This window comes from Phalacrocorax carbo, chromosome 17, assembly GCF_963921805.1.
Source record: "Phalacrocorax carbo chromosome 17, bPhaCar2.1, whole genome shotgun sequence".
Taxonomy (NCBI): domain Eukaryota; kingdom Metazoa; phylum Chordata; class Aves; order Suliformes; family Phalacrocoracidae; genus Phalacrocorax; species Phalacrocorax carbo.
In genome coordinates, this window is record NC_087529.1 from 9,816,520 (window position 1) to 9,836,974 (window position 20,455).

A 20,455-nucleotide genomic window follows, 5' to 3' on the forward strand; every position below is an offset into this window, starting at 1 on the left:
CTGGGCCGAAGTTTTGCTGAACCACGTGAGGGTCCGCGGTTCTCCGAAATCCTCAAAGCAGGAAAAGCCTTAAAAGGAAAAAAAAGCCAAAAGCTGCCTTAGGCAGCCGATGGGTTGCAGGCATTGATTGACAGCCCGCAGCAGCATCGTGACAGCGTCTGTCAGGGCAATAAAACTGCTGGTGGGCCTCTTGCGTGTGGGGAGCCACATCCCGCACAAGGCCAGGTAAGGCCGGTGCTGCTGTGCAGCGTGTGGCATCCCAGGGCGAGGAGTAGCGGCTGCTGTCTGGGGGAAATCGAGCGCAGGACTTTCCCCCAGGGAAAGAAAGCTCCTCCTGCTCAGGAGCCCAGGAAAAAACCACATGCTGTGAAGGGCAGAGCTGTCCCGGCAGTGACACACACGGGCTTTGCAACTCGTAGACACTGCAGAGCTGCTTTTAGCCATGGAAGCCAGTGCATCTCCAGCCGACCCTCGCTCAGACCCCCCGGAGCCCAGGCAGGCACCCGGCTTCCCCCACGGTGGTCCGTGGGCAGCGGCTGGCGGGGCCGGGCAGAGCTGGCAGCGTGCACCCAGCCCCGCGGGGCCGCCGGCAGCCGCTCCGGGGGCGGCCAGCCCTGCCGAGGCCGTATGCCCCGGCTGTCGCCCTACCAAGAACAGGCGCTTCCCCATCCCCACGACGGGACACGCTGTTCCCAGCTGGCGAGCCTTGGTGCTTGGCTGCCTGGCGAGGGCTCTGGATGTGCTTCAGGCAATGAGCTGGGAAGTAAACGCGTGATTTTTTTTGGAGAAGAAACCCTCTAACAGCAGCGGCTGCTCACGTTGTGGCAAGCAATAGCACTGATGGCTCTTCTGCTGTGTGCAGCTGCCCTGCAACCCTTGCTGGCCCATGGGGCACGAAGGTGCGTTGACCATTGGGAAGAAAGCAGGCAAATACCCCCAAGGAACTGGAGGGATCTTTCTTATGCCCTTCCAACATTATTTTGGCTGTGAACAGACCTCATGGAGCAGAGCAGCATCTCTAATTCCTATAGTGCCTAGCCAGCACAGGGGACGGGCAGTGAGACCTCCTGGACACTGGTCCGTGCTCCTCATACAAGGATCCTCCCATCAACCTTTGTGAAGACTTAATTAAAGAAAAGCTATAACGTCTCATCAGCAGTCTTTGCTGGTTTTAAGCATTATTAGTGCAAAATTCAGGAGGGGTTTGCTTTACTCTCAGAGAGCCTTTGAGTCTCCGGTAAATAAAGCAACTATTTTCAGCTCCCCCCGTCCTCCCGCGACCGAATGAAAAGGCAGAAGCCGCTGCAGCGAGCCAGCGCGCTGGGGAAGGCGGCAGCGAGCAAAGAGCACACCCTCCGAGATGCCGTCAGCTTTGAAGAAGCTGAGACGTCTTCTGCAGAAAAATAAGGTGCCAAAGATCAAAGGCATCACAGTGTATTTTGAGACTGGCAAATGAGTGGAGGAAAATGCAATTTTTCAGAGCAATGTAAGAAGGACAATTATTGAAGGCAAAGCGATGTCATTTAAAATCCAGCAGCATATTCAAAATTGACCCCACAGAGAACGAAACACACTTTTCTCTTTAAATATTAACACTGACAGTATGAAGGAACAAAGACGTTTAAAAAATAGAAAAATACAATTGGCGGGGAGAAAAAAGCTCCACCTGCCCCTCCGAGGAAAATAAAACCCAAGGTGTGAGCAGGGGGGGCATTTCTGCGAAGCCACTGACATTTTTGATTAATGAGTTTTCTGTGGGTGGTTTATGTAAAGGAGAAGGGTAAGAAACGCAGACATGACTTATTCTCCAGCAAGCCGACGAGACTAAAGGTCTCCTGACTCAACAGTTCTCCTGACTCAAGAATTCATCTTTTTTTTCTTTTGCCTTTGTAGGTTTTGCTGGATGCAAGAGAAAGCCGTACAATTTGTGAACTTCATAACAACAGTGTGGTCTTTTTAGGATCCAAAACCAATTTAAAGCCTACCTTTAAATGCTTAACTAGATGAGTTTATGATTACAGCTTAATTCCATATTTAATTTAATCTAAGCTAAGCATGATGATGAACGGAAGCCGAAATCAATGTCTACCTTTATACGTGTATTGAAGCCCTCCTGTCATAGGAATTGTACCACAGAAGACAACGTGTTGGAGAGAGAAAAACGTGTATAGGATGCTTTTACGGATTAGAAAGTATAAAGTCGTAAAAGGAAGCATTTCCTCTGATTCCTCAAGCCATTAACATGGAATCTTTCACCTAGAAATTCAGACTGAGCTTCAATAACCAGCGGTTGGTGGCAGCAACCGCCCTACAACCCATCCCTGCCCAACGACCCACGCCTGCAAAGCCCCCCTGAGCAACGCTCAGCAGCTACCCAACGGCAGGGACAACCGTCAGAGAGTTTGATCTGGCTGAAAACACACGGGGAATATATTTAAATCAAATAATTACCAAAACACGCTGCACACCCCTTCGCCTCTTTTCATTTCGCATTTGTCTGCATTCCTGACGCGGCAGCAACGCCACCAGAGGAGCAGAGCTCCTTTGGAGTCCAATAAGGGGTTTTGCTGGTTCCTAGAAATGTTATGTGGTTGAGGAGGTTAGAACCTTTGGGTGCCTTCAGGCACCCAAAGCTGAGCTCCCAGCCCACCTCCACGAAGGTGTGTTAAAGACAAGGGGAATGACTCACTACCAAGAGCTAAAAACAATTTTGTGTGTCAGATATTAGGCACGAAGCAGTGAGAAGGTGTGATGCTTAGCACCGGCCTTACCAACGCCTCCTGGAAGGGCGCGCACCGCCTGAGCGCAGCAAAGGGCTGTCTCCAGAAAGCAGCAGGAGCCCCGGCGGCAGCTCGCTCCGCACCCCCAAAGCGACGCTGCACGTCTCGGCCAAGCCAAGGAGCCGCAAAGCGGGGCTTTGTGGGGAGCCTGCAGGGAGGCGCAGAGACGGGCTAAAGCGGGTCACAGGAGGCAACCGAAAACGCATCGCTGTAGTCACTGCCCAGCGCCGCCAGAGGAGAAACCACCACCAAGCTCACCCCTGTTAGCCAGACCCCACTCTTCTGCAGGTCGGGGTGGGGAACTCCCTCACCAGAGGGCTTGCGAGGGGAGGAGGGGGCATTCGCTGCCGGACACAGCTCACACCGTGCGTATGAAATGGAGCACCTCGTCTAGCACTCACTCACGTGCACGTGCAGGCATCAAAACGGCTCGGAGTAAGCACGTTCGAGGATACAGGTGCTGGGAGATGCTAACAAAGCGTTTTGGGAACCAGCCTGCGAGGGAAGGTACCTTTGACAAATATTTGCAGGTGCTTTAATTTTACATTTGTTTCGTTTACATCAAATTGACTTTTTCCATGCAATGCAAGCTTAAATATTTGTTGTTCGCACTGCAAATGTTAAAAAAAAAAAAAAAAATGCAGTAAGATTTATGGGAAGCCAGACAGTGAAGTGGGGAATAGCGGCAGGAAACCAGCTTAAAAAAAACCAAACCAACAACCAACCATTAAAGGAAAGCAGAAAAGCATTAGTTGGAGAAACTCCCCAGCAAACCGCCTGACACCTAGGTGGAAAGACCCTGCCTCCAAGACAGCCCAGTTACCCCTTCTCCACTTCCGTTACCACAGTCCCTAAATCCAAATGTTCTGAGCCCTTGAATATAAAAAGAACAAACCTCTAACTGCTGGGGACCGTTACAGAACCGTCTGAGGTTTTAATGTAGTTATCAGGAATGCTTGTTGGGATTTTCAGTTGGAGGAAATAAGGTTGGGGTTTTTTTTTCAGTGTTCATCCCTCCTTAGACTGCATACCCATTTATGAGCCCCAGCCCAATGCTGCAGCCTGGGTTTGAGCTTTTTATTATTTGTGCTTTCTTAGGTAAAAATTAGGAAAGATTACTGCAGAATAGACCTCATTAAATTAGACCCGACCATCATGGAAAGAATGAGCTTTAATCTTACTTCCTTCACCTCTTACTTAATTCCTTCCCTATTCACAGTGGATTTCTCTCTTATTCACTTGAGTTGGAATCGGCTTCTTTGCTTTAAATTCAGAAGTGGGTTCTGTTTCCCCCCTACAAAGCCCAGCGCAGTTCCTGTTTTTCCAGGCTTTTGACCAATACACAGTCTTTGTTCCAGTTATTATCCAGCCTGGCCTCCCACGGACTAAGTGACCGAGCGTTGAAAAGCATCCTCTTTAATATATTAATCTGTTCTCCACCATTCAAGTAGCTTTACCTAAAGACCAGGTCATGGTTCTTATAGGCTCCCATGGCTGCGGTTGCTTGTCCCCTGAAAACAAGGCGTGACGCTGTGCTGGTGGCTTCCCCAGGAGATACCCAGCCCCGCTCACCTCTGGTTGCACGAAACCACTTTCATCATTCGCAGGGGAAAGGAAAGTAACGAATCGGATTATTGGGCCTTGCTCTGCTCCAGTGCACCCTCATTTTACAGCCGGGTACCTTCGTGGATTTGTGGACAGTCATTCCAGGTTTAAAATGGCGTTAATGGGCAGGTCTTGCCCTAATGTTTGCCAAGATACAAGATCCACTGGAAGCGCTGCATCTCAGGGCATTTGGGCTGGTTCTCTTTTAAGCATAGAACAGCCTTCTCCTAAAAGTAGGTTAAAAAAAACTCACTCGCTTTTAAGTTAGCTTGCAGCCTAATTTTGATCTCTTGGAAGAAAAACAGCCTTAATTACCTTGATCTGAAAACCAGTCGTTCTCAAACATTGTGGTTGGGAGCTCTGTTACATTCCAGCGCCTGGGAGCAGACGAGATTGAATAGCAGATTAAACTGAATTTGTTAAATTTATTACCTTGCTTACACCGGGTGAAACCTCAAACCTGGCTGTCTCCGGGAATGGTCCCCACTCCCCCACAACTCCACAATCACACCATTTATTTGTATTTAATAAAATTACCTAATGAGAACATTCTCTGAGCACGTGAAACCGGTGGAAACGACTTACAGCTTTAGGTAAATACAGCAAGATGTCAACTTCCTCACGCTTCCCTGAACAACCTTTTCCTCCAGCCAAACCCAAGGTAAATAAGCTTCTAAACTAAGCCCACGGGACTAGGTAGGAACAAGGACCATCGCTGATAAACACCACTAATTAGAATCAAGAGATACTACCACAAATCTCAGCTTTACATAAAACATCTGGGGTCCCAGCTGTTTCAGGTCAGAAAGTAAACACACATAGGCACTGAAACCAATGGATATCCATGGGAAAACTTCAGTTTTAGGACAAGGCCACTGGAATGTAAACAGCAGGGCTGGATTTTAAGAGAGCTCCAGAAGCATGTATCTCCGGAGCATGTATCCTGCATAGCTCGACCCAACATCAGGCACAGGCTGATCACAGGAGGAAAAGCGCGTTCGCTGACAGGCGCTGAAAATGAAGGTTCGTTAGGGAAAACCCTGGCTCTCGCTGCAAATTCGTGTGTTTCACATTCACTGAGGAGAGGAGAAAAGCAAACAAAAACCAGACACGGTGTTGTACTTTTTTGTTTTTATAGATTTTTTACAATATATTTCTCTTCATTTGCATATTTTACCCACATCTGTAGCTTTCTTTATACATGTTGAACTGAACTGGAATAAATCTAAAGGTTTGATATATTTTAAACAACTGATAAAAATTGCAAAGTAGTAAACCCGTAAGAAAAGAAATTATAAAACTCTCTTTTTTAAGTGTTTAATGAAAGCGAGTCAAATGTATCATTAGGAACAATATGGTTTGTTTTAAACACATCATAAGTGATTCAGGCAGGACTTTTTTGTTTGTGATTTTTTTTTTGTTTGGTTTTAAACTTTTTTTATATTAGGCACATTTTTTTCAGCATGCCTGTTTTCCAGACAGTTTTATACTATTCAATAGTACCATCCATATCCACTTGGAACTGCTGCAGGATTTGCAAAATGTAATTGATTAGGAATATTGATTATTGGTGTTCTCCTCCTTTCTTTAAAACTATCAGAATAAAATAAAATATCAGTGTTTCTTGTCTCTTAAAAAATCCATAATGAATGATTGAGTTGTAAGGCAGCAACAGATTCAGTGTCAACTGAGGTCACAGTCCTTCAGTTCCATCTAGTGGGTAGAAATTATATTTAGTGGACACTGTTCCTAGACAGTCCCTTCAGGGCGAGACGACTGACTGACAAGGCCAGTTACTGCTGGTAGAGTAAGTTAAGTGGTACACCTAGAAAGGAACACCGGCCACTCCTGTGTCATCCTTGCAGCCTCATGTCTTCACACAGCAAGCAAAAAGTCAGTCCAACGGAAAAAAAAACGTGAACATGATAGAGCCACGACAGGTTCTATGAATGGTTTATTTACAGTCTTCATCCCTGATGTGAGAAAAGAAAAAAGCCTTCTTTAACTAAACCAGGCAGATCTCAGCAGCATGCTACATGCCTTCGCAAATCAGCCCGTCGCGTTCCCTGACTGCTTAGCCATGGATTCACACTGAGGCAGTGAGTAGAAAGTCCTACTGCTCAAGAAGAGCAATTTCAAAATGCTCACCTGTCCCATCGAAACGTCTCCCTAAAGTAGACTCAAGAACGTCTCATTTTGGTGGAGCAACTCCCTGTTCCCAGGATCTGTTCGTGCTATTAAAGTGTGAAGCAGCTGGTTCCTCAGGGATCTCTGAGACCCCTGCAGTGAGATTCCAAACTCAAATACGTCACTCGAGTGTGGGAACAAAAGGATCCATGAGTTAAAGATATGCCGCAGCTTTGATAATTCCCTTCCCATTGTGATCTCACTGAGGAAGGAAGGAGGGCTTTAACCTTCAACTACAGTATGCTCGAGGAGGGGTTTCAGAGCAGTATCTCTCCGTCTCCTTTCAGTCTTTGATAAACAGTACATTTTTCCTGAATTCTGGCATTCTCGTTTGCTAAGAGGGCCACTCCATTCCTGAAGGCAATGTCTTCAGCATAGTGCTTCTTGGTCTTCAGTTTTAAGTCTTTCAGGCAGCATAACCACATTCTGATTCAACCTTATTCCCTGAAGAAGCACTCACTTTGCATTCACCTGGCTGAACAGAAGTCAAAACATCTTTAACTAGAGCAGTAAAGGCCATCCAAAAAAAAAAAGGGGATGTATTACTGCATGCTTCCCTCTCAGAGGGAGATTGGACCACCCTTAAAATTCCAGCCCCAGCTGACGAGACCATCAGTTCAGAGGTCGTCCCCTGAAGTGGTGCTCCTGTGCACGTTGCACATTGCTATTTAGGCACCCTTTGGACAAGCAAAGTCAAAAAGCGTATTCCCTTCTGACAGAGCCACTGCCTTTACACAACTTGCATTCAGTTACTACTGAAGCTCTTGGTTGCCTTTTTTTCAGATCCTAATGTTGAGGTGCAGAAAGGAAGAAGAAAATAATTAGCATAAGAAGTTCTCTGAATTAATACTTGACAAAGACCAGCTCTACATACTGTATAACGGTATACAAAATACACCCCCAATTCCTTCTATGTTCTTTTTAACTCTTTGGAAAGGGAATAATCAGCATAGCTGAGCAGGAAGAAAGCCAATTTATTTCAGCATAGAAGGACTGCAATTCATTCCATGTTCACTAAAAGTAACGCAGTTATTGCTCTCTAAGATAAGACTGGATTGATCACTAACCCCCATCCTAAGTGCTGGGAGTCCGGGTTCCCAAGATTGCCAAGAAAGACCTCCTAAGTCACTAGTATGGAAATAATTAAAGAAAAAAGCCTCATGAGTAATTTCTTGTAAAGACATGATCTTCAAGAAACATGCAAGTTTCTCAGTTCTTCATATTACCTCTGCTTTGTCAATGGAGGCCAGCCTCTGCTCTCTGCACTAGAATCACGTACTATTTAGAATAACACATCAGAGATAAATTAAGAGTAGATGATCCGGCTGATCAAATCAAAGAACAGGAGAAATGTTAATCTCTTGCACAGGGATGCTCTGAAACTGAAATCCTTTAACTGCTATGCAAGTCACCCAGAATTTTACAGGTTTTACAACCTGTAGTTTAGTAAGAATTAAGGTTCTTTTCCTTGGGTAGTAGCCTTCAAAGCAAAAGCAAACATGACAGGATTCAAGTGTGGACCCTTTCTGCATCAGCCCACCAGATTCTGGCTTGCCTATTTCACTTCAATGATATATAATAGATGCTGCTGACGGCATCACTCCGAGTTCAGCAGTATTTTCAAAGCCGTCACGTTCCATCAATCAAGTTCCCTTGGAGGCAGACGATACCAACGCAGGAGCCTTCCATTCTCATACTTCAGCTACCTTCTTTCATTTACTTCCTCTGAATAAAAAAAATATTGTTCTGTTTACTCTAACATGCTACAATATGTGCATACATAACTGTAGGCGACGCGTGAGTTACTTCAAGATGTGCTTTTTCATTGAAGTGCGCTTTTACTTTTACAAATTCTACATCAAGGTGGAAGGAAGGAAGGCTGCAGAGTGCTCATACACTGAAGCTGAAGGAACTTTTCCTGAACGAAGTTAAGATGTTTGTTCCAGTGTCCTATGGACAAACTACTCTATCCCATGCACTCCGGCCTGAGCCAGTATTAAACATTCCAGAAACTTGTTGATTTGTTTGGGTAGTTAATGGCGAGGCTGATAGCAGCAATGTTTTTCAGGGCCTATAAGAGAGAAGGAAAAACAAAGTCATGGCAATGAATCTCCTCAGTCCCAACCTGTAAAGAAATCCTTGTATGAAATTAAATAGATAAATAGCCATCCTGTTTCTACCCGGTCATTTCCTCGCAGTGCAGTCATGCCTGGTCATGCATCCAGGCAGTTTTGGCAAGGCAACTGCATTTCCAGTTGCTGAAAGTCCTTCCCCGTTCCCATGTTTTGGCCATTGAGAAGCCAATTCGGTAAAACAGATACAGCTGATTACACCCAACGGCCAGTCTGTGGCACATCATCTGACTGTTAAAGGAGAACAGCATTTGTGTGCAGTTCATTCACAAGTTTCAGAGGCCTATTGTCACAGTACTGTAAAGCCCAAGTACATTCATATCTATTTTCAAAACTCCACTAGGCAATCAGAAACCACTTGTTATCTCTATCTGCCAGAAAACTGACAAATACACACATCACTGGGATTGTGCAATCTTATTACCTGTGCTGTGCAGCGATGAAGATGATCTTCAGTATTTAAGGCAAGCAAATACTCCTGTAGAGACCCAAGCTCCTGCAGCCAGAAAACATTCCATGAACACCAACGTTTCTGCCAAAGGTGATATCCTACTAATTAACATTAAAATGCCAATCATCATAGCAGTCCCCGGGAACCAAAGGCATCAGAACTACACCCAAGACTCTCTTGAACTAGAGCACAGTTTGCGACCACAGAAATCAGTTAATTACAGGCTGTTCATATGTAAGGCCTACTGCCTTAATCACACAAGGAGTCACGACTATTACTTAAGGGCCCACGACGGATAAGGGAGCAGTATGCCCCTCTATTAGAATTCACTACCAGACTCCACAAGAGAAAGTTGTTAATGTTTCTGAAGCATTTAAAGTTTCTAAAGCTCTGATGAACTTTGCCAAGAAAAAAAAGAAAACTGCATTTAGTTTAACACTGAACCACATATCATTCCCAGCACTGGGGAGAGGAGGGATACAAATACATGAACTACTTACACTAACTCTGTTTTCTGTAACAAAGAAGAGTTCTGCAAGCGCACGATGAAGAGGAAGGAGAATACCAGGCTTGGTCATGTCATGACACAAGTTGTTTTCCATATGGGTGAAAAGCTGCCAAAGTGGCTTCAACAAGGTGAGGTCACAGTCCCTGGAGGGAAAAAAAAAAAGAAAAGGTAATTTAGATGAAATAGTGAGTAACCATGATGATTATGCCTGTTTTGGGGGAATGGGGGTGAAGGGGCAGGAAACCCCAAACAAATTTCAGAGACCAAAAACATACAGTTTTGACAGTTAGATGTACAGATGAAGGGAGAAACACAAGAAGTATTTTAGAATCTAAATTCAGTCAGGTGTTTCAGCACAATGAATTTCATCCTGAATCAGTGAAGTAGAGAAAACCTGATATCCATGAATATGTCTAAATGACTTTTCTAAAACTGAGTGGCCTCCTGAAATGAGGACTTTAAAATAACTATATACATCACTTTGCTAAATGCTCTAGCTCCACTGCTTCGAAGTATACCGTACCGAACTACAGCACCGAGCAGATGATGCCCTTGTAGAAGGCAGACAGACAAAAACTGATATATAGCTCTACAAACAACTCCAACCCTGCCTCCTTCCTACTCCTGAGTTAAAGCTAGCTAACCCAAATGTCACTTGTCATACAGATGGGATGACAAATATCACTTAGTGGGGGGGGAGAAAGGGGTAAAGTCCATTTCAGAACCTACCATCTGATAAACACAAGAAAAATATTAAATATTACAAGTACAATGGAAACTTGATATTTTAGCAATTAAATTTGTTGTCCGCATGACAAGGCAGACATTTTCTGAATAAAAAAAAAACAAGGGAACTTGAAAAAGTAATAAATCCGTGATTACAAGTAATACCAAAATCAGTATTTCAGACTTGCGTGCAGATCAGTGTATCTAAAATTTACAGAGTCAAGCAATAGTTTTATGTAATTGTTCATTTTTATTACTATATGTGAATATACTTCTTGACTTCTCCTTTATCGAAGCAAGCAAGTAGGATGCTGTTATTGACATGATTTTGCTTGCTCTTAACTGAGAAGACATAACCGAGGTAAGTGTCCAGCATTGCTGCCTTTGTTTCCAGCATTTCTGTTGAGTTAATGCGACTATACACATTTGCAAAACACTATAAAAGCTCAACATTTTTTGAACACGTACTTTCATAAGAAATACCCATGCCACACATTAGCACACCTATCCCTCCTAAAATTCAATTACAGGCTTAGTGGTACAACTGAAAATAATAATTTAAAAGTTATTTACTTTATAGAGAATCAGATCATCATTTCACCAGTTTATTATTCCATCCTCACCTTAATTCTGAAGTACAACTAATACAAAGAGAATATATTTCTAGAAAATTACTTGAGATCGATTTTTTGACCTGTATTGGTGTGATTTTTTTTCCTTTACTACAACCACATTTGGATTCATGGGACTTTTTTAAAAGCCAAAGAAGAAGAGAAAATGTTTTTAAAAACTGCTTATAATAGTTTTATAACTATTATAAACAGATAGTTTCTGCTATCAAGGCACTGTGAATTTTATCTGAAAGGCAAATTAAGAATACCTACTTCAAATCATGGGTTTCTGGCTTCAAAACAATACCAGCTTGGTCACTTTTTCTTCGCCTGCCCTTTGCCTTCTAGTGTGCAAGGCAGAACAGTGCACTTACCTCTGGGCGCTGCACTGCACTACCTTCAAGAGCAAGTGAATAGCCTTCAAACGCTGGTGACCGGTCTGACGGCACGCTACCCCGACCTGCCACTCCCAGATTTTGGCCAGTGGGAGGTGAGGAACTACCCTTTCCTCGGACAGCATCTGCTTTAGAATTTCAAACCCTGGGGGGGCGGAAAAGATTCAAACAGCTGTTACTTTTGTAGGGACCAATCCTGTTCATATATTCAGTTTTCTCTTCTCCGTATACTAAGAATTGCTCTGCCGAGCAAGAAATATCAAAGAAAAATACCAAACAAAAATCTGAGATAATTCTAGATTACATCCTGACATCGCAAGTCTTTTCTGGGGCAAAACTTAGATAATAATTAGAGGGAATCCTAATCTGAAGTTAAAGTTTTGCCCAAATAAGGCAAACAGAACGCAGGCCCTCACTATTATGTGGTATGCAGCAGAGTTTTGCTGATTGCAAGTCATCTACCGGCTTCGATTTTGTTAGCAATATTTAAGCTCTAAAGTAAAATAACAAAACCTTTTATGCTGTATCCAGACATTAGGTCCAGAACCAGCCTAATTTAATGGATGACTACTTTTTAAAAACACAATTACAATCATTTCTTTTTCCAATTACGGCACCTTGGAGTGTTTACTAAATCCTGCGTGCAATTACTGTCATATCATAAGACTTTGAACGCAAATAACATTATTGTAATTGTTATCTCCAAGTCTCTGTGAAGATTTGGTATTTCTAGCATAAAATCATAGCAGGTAAGAGACACTAGTCAAGTTTCAGCTTGAACAAGCCTAATTACGTTATTTCCAAAACACTGGAGAAAGCAAATTTTAAATAATAAAAAAAGGGATAAACACAAGTCTGTCAAAGCTCAGCAAAATAACTCCAAAAAGTCCTTTCCAATACATTCTGAGCAGTGCTTACCTGTCTGAAACCTTCCAAGGTGACCTGCTGTCACTGTAAACTTATAACCCCACTCAGTGTTACTCATGTCAGAAGTAAATCGGTAATAGAGTGTGTCTCCTGTGTACAGGGGCAGGAGGAAAATCAACATTACTACCTTCTGAGTTAGTTTTGCTACCACAACTACAATTCAGATGAAAAGTCAGTCATAAATTAATTCTAGACATCACCATTCAAGAGAGGTGATCTTTTACTTTTTGGTTAATGATGAAATGCACCGAACAGGGTGATGAACAGAAGGCTGGAGCAAAACGCAGCATGGTTTCCACTGGATAAAGATCGTTAGAAGGATAATGTCGCTTACATTTTGGCAGCTACATAGAAGAGGGAGCTAAAGAAACTCTATAATGTACACACAGCTAAACTTCACTTTTCCAGTTGTGTTATGGATCAGTTACGATTTATGAAAAAAGAAGCCAAGTTCACAGCCCATTAAACAGAAGGTTAAAAAAATGTGAAAGTAAAGCTGCACTGCTTTTACTTGTCAGAAAGTTAAATCGCACACTTCTACTCTACGGAGCAAAATTGCTAAACTTAACCACTTGAAAGTGGAAGAACCATCAAAATGTTTCACCATTTACAGTCAGGCAGTGGAACATTCACAAAGTTATTGTCACTGTAACATCTACAGCTTCACAGAGTTAAACAGGTAGTTAGCTGTAATGCTAAACAAAACAAATCCTTAGCTATCATGCCCTGTAATATTAGATCTGGTTAAAACTTAGAATTTCCTTCTGTTCCATGAAAAATCCTATCACCCTGGGACAAGCATGCTAGTTTAACTGGGAAGCAGAATTTTCAAAGTTTCATGAAGAAGAAAAATTTTTAAAACATATTTTAGGATTAAAAAAAAAGAAGAAATCTGAAAACCTGTTCCTCTTTACATCATGAAATGGAGCCATTGCTCTCTCCTACTCCAAGGAGCCTTGAGAAAGCCCTGCCGTCAAATGAAAAGCCCAGAAGCCTCCAAATGCCTGGTTCCAGCTAAAGCCTGCTGAGTGAAATCAAGAGCCTTAATCCAGACACCCTTGGCTGGAAGTGAAGTTTCACAGGTGAAACTCAAGTTTCACAGCCAAGGCTGCTCCAAAAACAACAGGCCTCAAAGTTCAGTTTCTTGGCAAGCCTCTACAACTGTTTGGGAGGAAAAGGAGGACAGAAAAGAGCATAAAAATTAAAAATATTTCTACAGAGCACACATTTGTTTCTAACTAGCACCTTGTAACCCAAACTCCTTTGCTAAGGAAGTTCTTAAATCTATTTACAGCTACTGACAGTACTCGAAGTCAAAAGCTTCCTGCAATGCCACAGTGCTCAGTGGTTACAGCAACTTAACCTAAGCAGCATGGGACCATGTGGTCTTCCAGCTCACTGGCATTTGCTACTGTGTTATCAAAAACGTGCTTAGAGAACAGAGACTGAAGCTGTCGGTCAAACGACTGACTTCTTTACAGCTATGCTCTGCAGCAAGCACTGGAGATAAGGCATTGGCATGCACTCTTTATTTGCTCTGAGCACTAGTACAGAGACAAAAGATAAGCTTTTTTTTTTTATTTTCTGCTTCCTGTGGAAAGTAAGACAAGGCAGAAACAATGTAAGTGAATATCGTGCAGAACAAGGGCTGTGCTGGAACAGAATCAAGATCAAAATTTGTTTCCAGTAGCTAAGTGCATGCTTTGAGTGAGGCGTGGAAAGAAAAAGGTCAAGTAGCAGAACAGCAGATAAGCCTACTTATAAGAAACAAATGCAAGAGCAGCACGTCAGAGCAAACAGACTGGGACAAGAAAGCGGTTCCCCCTCCTCGCCTCAGGAACACCTGCATTTAACTGTCATCTTTCAGCAGTTTCCCTCAGGAGTCCTGGATACTACTAATATCCTACACATTTGCACTGTAAAACACTGCATATTCACCTGGAAGCTCAAAATCATTCCATTTCTGCGGAGACCCACTGAAGCTGTGCCGATCCTGCTGGAAGTCACTGCTGCTGGACATGAGCAACTCATCACAGCCTTCTTCTGTGTTACACTGAGAGTCAAATTTGATCGAGAGGTAGATAGCACCGGGAATGTGAACTTTATCCTGAGAAATAAACACATCACCTTTGTATACTGTAATACTATATTACCTGCCAAGAAGCCACTTAACTTTCACCATCCAAACAAGGGAGATATGACAAATATTACAGCATCTCCATGGGGGAAAAAAAGAGTCTTCATTATTTTTATTGGGAGCTAATTTAACAAATGTAAAGCACGGTCTATCGTTTGCATTAGCTGTTACAAGTGTAAAAATTAATTGCTAGCAATGCCTTAGTGGGTTTTTTGTTGTTTTTGTTTGTTTGTTTTAAAAAGCTGTAATTGTTGCTGACATTGATCTCATTGCCAGAACCTAAAGGTTTATATCCATTTTAAAAATAAAAAGCTGCAGTGCAGTTAAAAATCCCAAGACTGCCCAGAGGCAATAAATACTTATAGCAAACTCTAGCAGAAAAATGGTTTCAAACAATACGAAGAAAAGAAAATCAGAAACTGTTTGTGTCAGGACAAGACAGTCTAAAACGAGAAATACAAGAAAAAAAAAGACTCCTCTCCTAGCTTTCATCTAGGAGCACAAGGAAGTAACAGGCCAAGTGAAACAGATCTTTGTATGAAAGGGTAGAAATATTTGCTCATTAAGGCTCTGAAACCATTTAAGTATATGATCTGCTTCAAACTCATGCGTAGTAAAACCCTTTAAGTTATGCACTTTCCACATGATTGAATTAGGACTGCAGTAGTGTGCCTTACACAACACATTCCTTACAGGACAAGGCCTCAGTCATTTGGCATCAGCCTCTTCAAAAGCAAGACTGAAAAGGACATTGCACAGGAGCTTCAAGCACAGAAGTCCCACGGGTATACACACAGACCATTAATATTTTTCAACCAGCCTTCAAGTCATGCAAACCCACTGCACTGCGATACATGTGTACCTTACCTCAAAATTGGTATTGTTGTTATACGGATGTTTAGATTCGCGCATCTGGACTGCCATTCCGGGTTCCTCCATGAACTGGCAAGCTGTCAATGCCATTGTTCCTAGCATGCTCTCATTGCACCCATGGAGTACTTTCTGTAGAATCTGGGGAGAAGCAACACGTCATGTAAATAGAATTTGCTATCAAAACATTTACAAACTTACATGCTGGTGACTGACACGAAAGTCATTTCTAGCCTCACCATGTTTCCCAAGAGAGGATTGAGCTACTAGCAAGAAACAAGACAAATTCACAAATTACGTCTCCAAGTGTCATCTCTGTAAGTGCAGAATACTTCACTCTGACCCAGACCTTTCAGTCTTTATCTGATAAAAATGCGAGAGCTATTAGCTACATCTCCTTCCACAAATGCTAGAATCAAGGCTAATCCATAAAGCATTTAACAGTAAACTAAAGCTGTAAACAACGAAGATGTTTTAAAACAACTTTGTTAACATAATAAAAAGACACCTCTACCTTCCATGCCTACAGGTTTTGATTTGAATAGAATGTGTCACATGTTTTAGCCTTCAAAATGTACAGCTCCATGTATAAGGAGGAATGATTAAGTATCAGTTAAGAGGCTGCAGAGTTAGAAAGCACTAGGTGCAAGAGCTGCGTCTTGAAAAATACAAAAAAAATGCTATTCAGTCTATCAGGACAAACTAAATGATAATTCAGAAAAACTTGAGTCTCCACTTTTTCCATATTTTTCAAAATTGCACAAAAGCTCTGAATCAGGAGTCCTGTGACTTAAGATCTTCCCAGCTCATTATAGCAACCCGTTACATCTCTTCATCTGCAATTTTCTAACTCCTCCTATAAAACATAGTGCAAGCTCAGACCAAAAGGTTCATCTCCACATCAGCCAGGAATGGATTTCTTGGGGGAAACGAGTTTAAAAAACAAAGGCAGTGTGTACCATAGTTCCCTGAATGCGTTCTTTGCCTCCACACACTTGCAGAACAGCCTAAGACAAAGGCTATGCTTTTGTATTTAATATGCCCTAACACATTTTTATTCTATCAGTTCATCCTGTCACTTTCTGAACCTATATAAACACCCTGTGGCAACAATTTCAATGACATACTGTGTCAAGAACCAGTTCTTTTGGTTTGTTTTGGACCTGCTGCTTATTACCTTAATCTGACACTCCTTTGTTTTCTTACTGGGAGGGCCAGTGAATAATACTTGCTGGTGACTTTTGTTTGCTGCTTACTGTTTTAGAACTACAGAGAAAGAGGAACAGACTTTTTCATTATTCCTCCTCCCTCAATGCCCCTACAGGGCAAAGATCCAGGATGAAGAAAATCAGTTGGTTCCTCATACTGAAGTTATTCCATGGCTATAATAATCCCTGCCACCCTTCTCCAGATCTCTTCCAGTTGTACTTCATCTTTTTTTTTTTAGAAGAGACAAGGGAGTCAGGTCACTCGCTGTAGTCCAGGTGAGAGCATACTAGCAGTTCAGTGGCATACTGATGCCTCTGTTTTATTTTCAATTCCTTCTTTGAAGATTCCCAGCACTTGATTTGCTTCAACTGCTGTGAAGCGTTGAGCTGACATTTTCATTACAACAGTCTATTGTAATTCCACAATCACTTCCACCACGGTAACAGTCAGCTCATCAATGGAGCAGCAGGTATTACAATATACACACCAAGACCTAATAAAAAGCAACTTTCAAAACAGACTGCCTATTCTACCAATTTCTCTGTAAGACTGGCTTTCCCATATAGCTCTTTCATAACTGAAAGATTTGTCTCCACGGAGCTAGTTTTTCCATTTTCTGTTACCAAAATCAGTCCATTAAAGACACTGACAGATTCCTACTGCTTTTCCAGAACTAATTTAAACGTTGGAGTTTCAATTTAGTTTAAGAAAAGGTACTGCAAGTATTTTTGTTAGTTGGTCTCGTGGCACGTAGGCACAGGGCTTGTTCACATGCATGAGTGAAATCCACTTACTTTTTCCCATAACTGCTTCTCCTCTAGCTGCATAAGCATGTCCAGTATGTATGTCATATGGGCTGGGCCACTAAGATCTAGGATTTCCTCATTTATTGCCACATCATCCGGCCACTCTGCTAACAACGATGCCAGCACATGCCTGGCATAAAGAACAGCAGTTGCCTCGTTTACACGATACAGGTAGTCCCTCACAGCTTTTTTACTTCTAGAGTCCAGCTCCTTGTGCAGGAGTATCGAACTTTTAGTGCGACGTTGCTTGGCATAACTAAGCTGTAGATCACTCTCTGTGTTGGTTATCAGCTTCTGGGCGACCGGATTGGTTTCTTCTGTTGCTTTATCACAGAGCGCAGGCTTTGACTGCAAAAAAGAAACACAAGTTTGAAAATAGGCTCTCAACATTTCGCTTCCTTACGTTTGGATATCTGACCAGTCCCTCAGACTGCAAGCTGAATTTACAAATTCATTTGTCTTTTACATACTGAAAAACAGATGCATCAAAGAACACAAAAGCGCGATCTCACACACACCTACAGGGACAGAATTCCTCAAAGACACTGTATATGTCAGACTTCACTATACACTGATGCATTCATGACTGTACACACGAGCAGAAATAGCAGTTACAGTTCTAACCAGAAGCGTTAATTTAAACTGACCTACAGAGGTAAAGCAACAAAGTGCCATGCTATTTGTGAGACCTAATGAGGCAAGTTGGGAGGGACCTCTGGAGATCATTTGGTCCAAATCTGACTTAAAGCTGAGCCAACTTCAAAAATCAAGGCTTTGTCCAGTTAAGTTTGTAGACTTTCCAGGGGTGGATATTTCACAGCCTCCGTATAAGCTGTTGTAAGGCCTATTTTATTTTTTCCTTATAATTATGTGAAACTACTTCAGGAAGCCGTTGATCCAGTTTGCTATAGAACTGTGCTGGTGATACCACGCAGCCAGGAACCAGCATCAAAGATAAGCCAAAGATCTGTGGGACCACGCTACTGAATGCAAAACATCAAGCTTCCAAGTGCAGTCTCTACTTTACAAGACGAACTCTTTGCTTCCTTGTACTGCTGAAATTACTGTAAGATAACAATAACATACTAAAAGAGTAACACTTAGGCATAAAGCTTACAGTAATTGGATACAATCTCTCTCGTATAAGGAGAGGAAATTACAGTGTGCAGTCACAATTTGTCCTCTTACTTCCTCTGAAGGAAGAAATTACAAGGAGGAAATACTTGCTTCGTGTTGTACCTGCTCATTCATTTTGATGTAAAGCATTAACAACAGATTATTTCAGATGTTAAAATGAAAAAAAGCTAGCTCTCAGGTTTGAAGTTACTAAGCAAAACTGAAGTTATTCAATGCCTAAATTAATTATTTCACAAGTACTTCTTTTTGTGGAGATGTACATACCAAACAGGGTAGGATGATCATATCTGTATCTACTGCTTTTGAGCTCTGCTCCTCCAATCGTAAACGCTTGCTGGGTTGCCATTTCTGAGCCAGTGTTCGGATCCTCTCATCTGTTGTAATTACATCTCCATCAAACCTTAAAAGAGGCAAAAGGAAAAGAAGCATACAAATGTGTTTTGGAAGTACTGAAAACTAAATAAGTGCAATTAAATGCAAATTCATCTTCCCACCTTCTGTTTTAGGAAGATTCATTAATCTCTACCTATTTTTATCATATTATGTTAACTAGCTTCCCTGTTCTAACAAGTCAAAGGTTTTACATGTTATAAAATTGCTCATCTCTGTGGGAAGATGGTGGCTCCACAACACGCTTTGATTACTAAAAGCCACAATAAGGTCGTACGGTCTCCATACTTCCTCAGTTTGGATAATTTAGAGACATAGTAGATCTTCATATGGGAGTTACCATACTGAAAAGAAAATATGATGTATTTCAGAAGATAGTGACTTGCTTCCATAAATACAACTTAGCAGGAGTTTATTTCCTTACTTTTTCACACATGAAAACCAAACATATCCTTGAACAACTTCTACTTGGCACCTATTAGATCTTAGGGTACCACCCACATCTAACGACTTTGTTTTTCTGCTGGACCCAGTCTTTCACATACCTCTTTTGAACTTCCAGGAAGAAAGAATCTGTTCTTTTCATTTGCAACTCATACATGGCTCGAAGAATATGGAGAGGTGCATTGAGTGCATCATGTGTCATCTGAGCAAGGAGAAATAAAAAATAAATTAAAAAAAATTACATTACAGGGGAAAAAGAAAGAAGAGTTTTTTTAAGGATGACCTAGGTATTGTTTACCCACTTATCATATAGGTACCAAATTAATGAACCGAATATCTGGTTTAGTAAAAATTAAAAGCAATTTGGCAAAAAGCTTTATAATGATTTTGTAGCGTTTATTAAGGTAGTTCTAGTTTATTTCCTTTAGATAACAATACATTGAAATCATTGACCCGTATTTGGTAAATTTATAAGAAAAACAGCCACATAAACTATGAAGTATTTTATGCCACTAACAAATTCACAGTAACTTCAAAGGAGGTAAAATTAAGTTTAACTACCAAGAAGCATATTTTGGTGGCTTCATCCAAACCCTCCAGAGGATCAAGTTTGTTCTGCTCTAAATCAACAGGACCAACGACGGGTTGCTCCACATCTTGATCTTGTTCCCTTTCTTCCAGTTCAGTATCCTCACGTTCAGCCAGGGAACTGATCTCTTTCTTTGAGGAATACAGCATTATTGACAAAATCTACATAGAAAAAAGGTAGCATATGGTGTGACGGCTGTAGATATTATTAGTGTATCTGCAATCAGCATTTTATAAGAACATTATAAGACTTGGACAGTGGTTAACACATCCTACTCTAAAAAGAAGCAGCACCTAAAAAAAAAAAAAAAAAAGGGGGGGAGGGAAGCCCAAAACACAAAACCAACCTGCTCCCCACTTCACAAATGAGTTACACCTTCCAGGCAGCTATAAAGGCAACTTAAGCAATTAGCCATAAATATAAAAATTTGAGACAATAATTATTTAACCATTTCATTACATCAAAGGTTTGAGGATTCTTACACAAGAACGGAGCAGAGGTGACTATCACCAAAAAGCCAGCGATGCCCTTACACACTCTCCTCCTTTGAA

General features: G+C 41.8%; 1 protein-coding gene across 2 annotated transcripts in view; it reads right to left on the reverse strand.

The window, feature by feature from the left end:
- Positions 1–5,501: 5,501 nt before the first annotated feature.
- ZZEF1 (zinc finger ZZ-type and EF-hand domain containing 1) overlaps positions 5,502–20,455 on the reverse strand; it is a 59,053-nt gene continuing 44,099 nt past the window's right edge. For both annotated transcript variants that reach the window (XM_064468104.1, XM_064468103.1), the window contains exons 45-55: positions 19,877–20,065; positions 19,417–19,517; positions 18,746–18,881; positions 17,333–17,692; positions 15,327–15,470; positions 14,261–14,429; positions 12,314–12,412; positions 11,375–11,540; positions 9,656–9,806; positions 9,129–9,200; positions 5,502–8,643 (exon numbers count right to left, since the gene is read on the reverse strand). In XM_064468104.1, the coding sequence (XP_064324174.1) occupies positions 8,569–8,643; positions 9,129–9,200; positions 9,656–9,806; positions 11,375–11,540; positions 12,314–12,412; positions 14,261–14,429; positions 15,327–15,470; positions 17,333–17,692; positions 18,746–18,881; positions 19,417–19,517; positions 19,877–20,065 (1,662 nt within the window). In that variant the 3' untranslated portion in view covers positions 5,502–8,568. The remainder of the gene's footprint in view (positions 8,644–9,128; positions 9,201–9,655; positions 9,807–11,374; positions 11,541–12,313; positions 12,413–14,260; positions 14,430–15,326; positions 15,471–17,332; positions 17,693–18,745; positions 18,882–19,416; positions 19,518–19,876; positions 20,066–20,455) is intronic.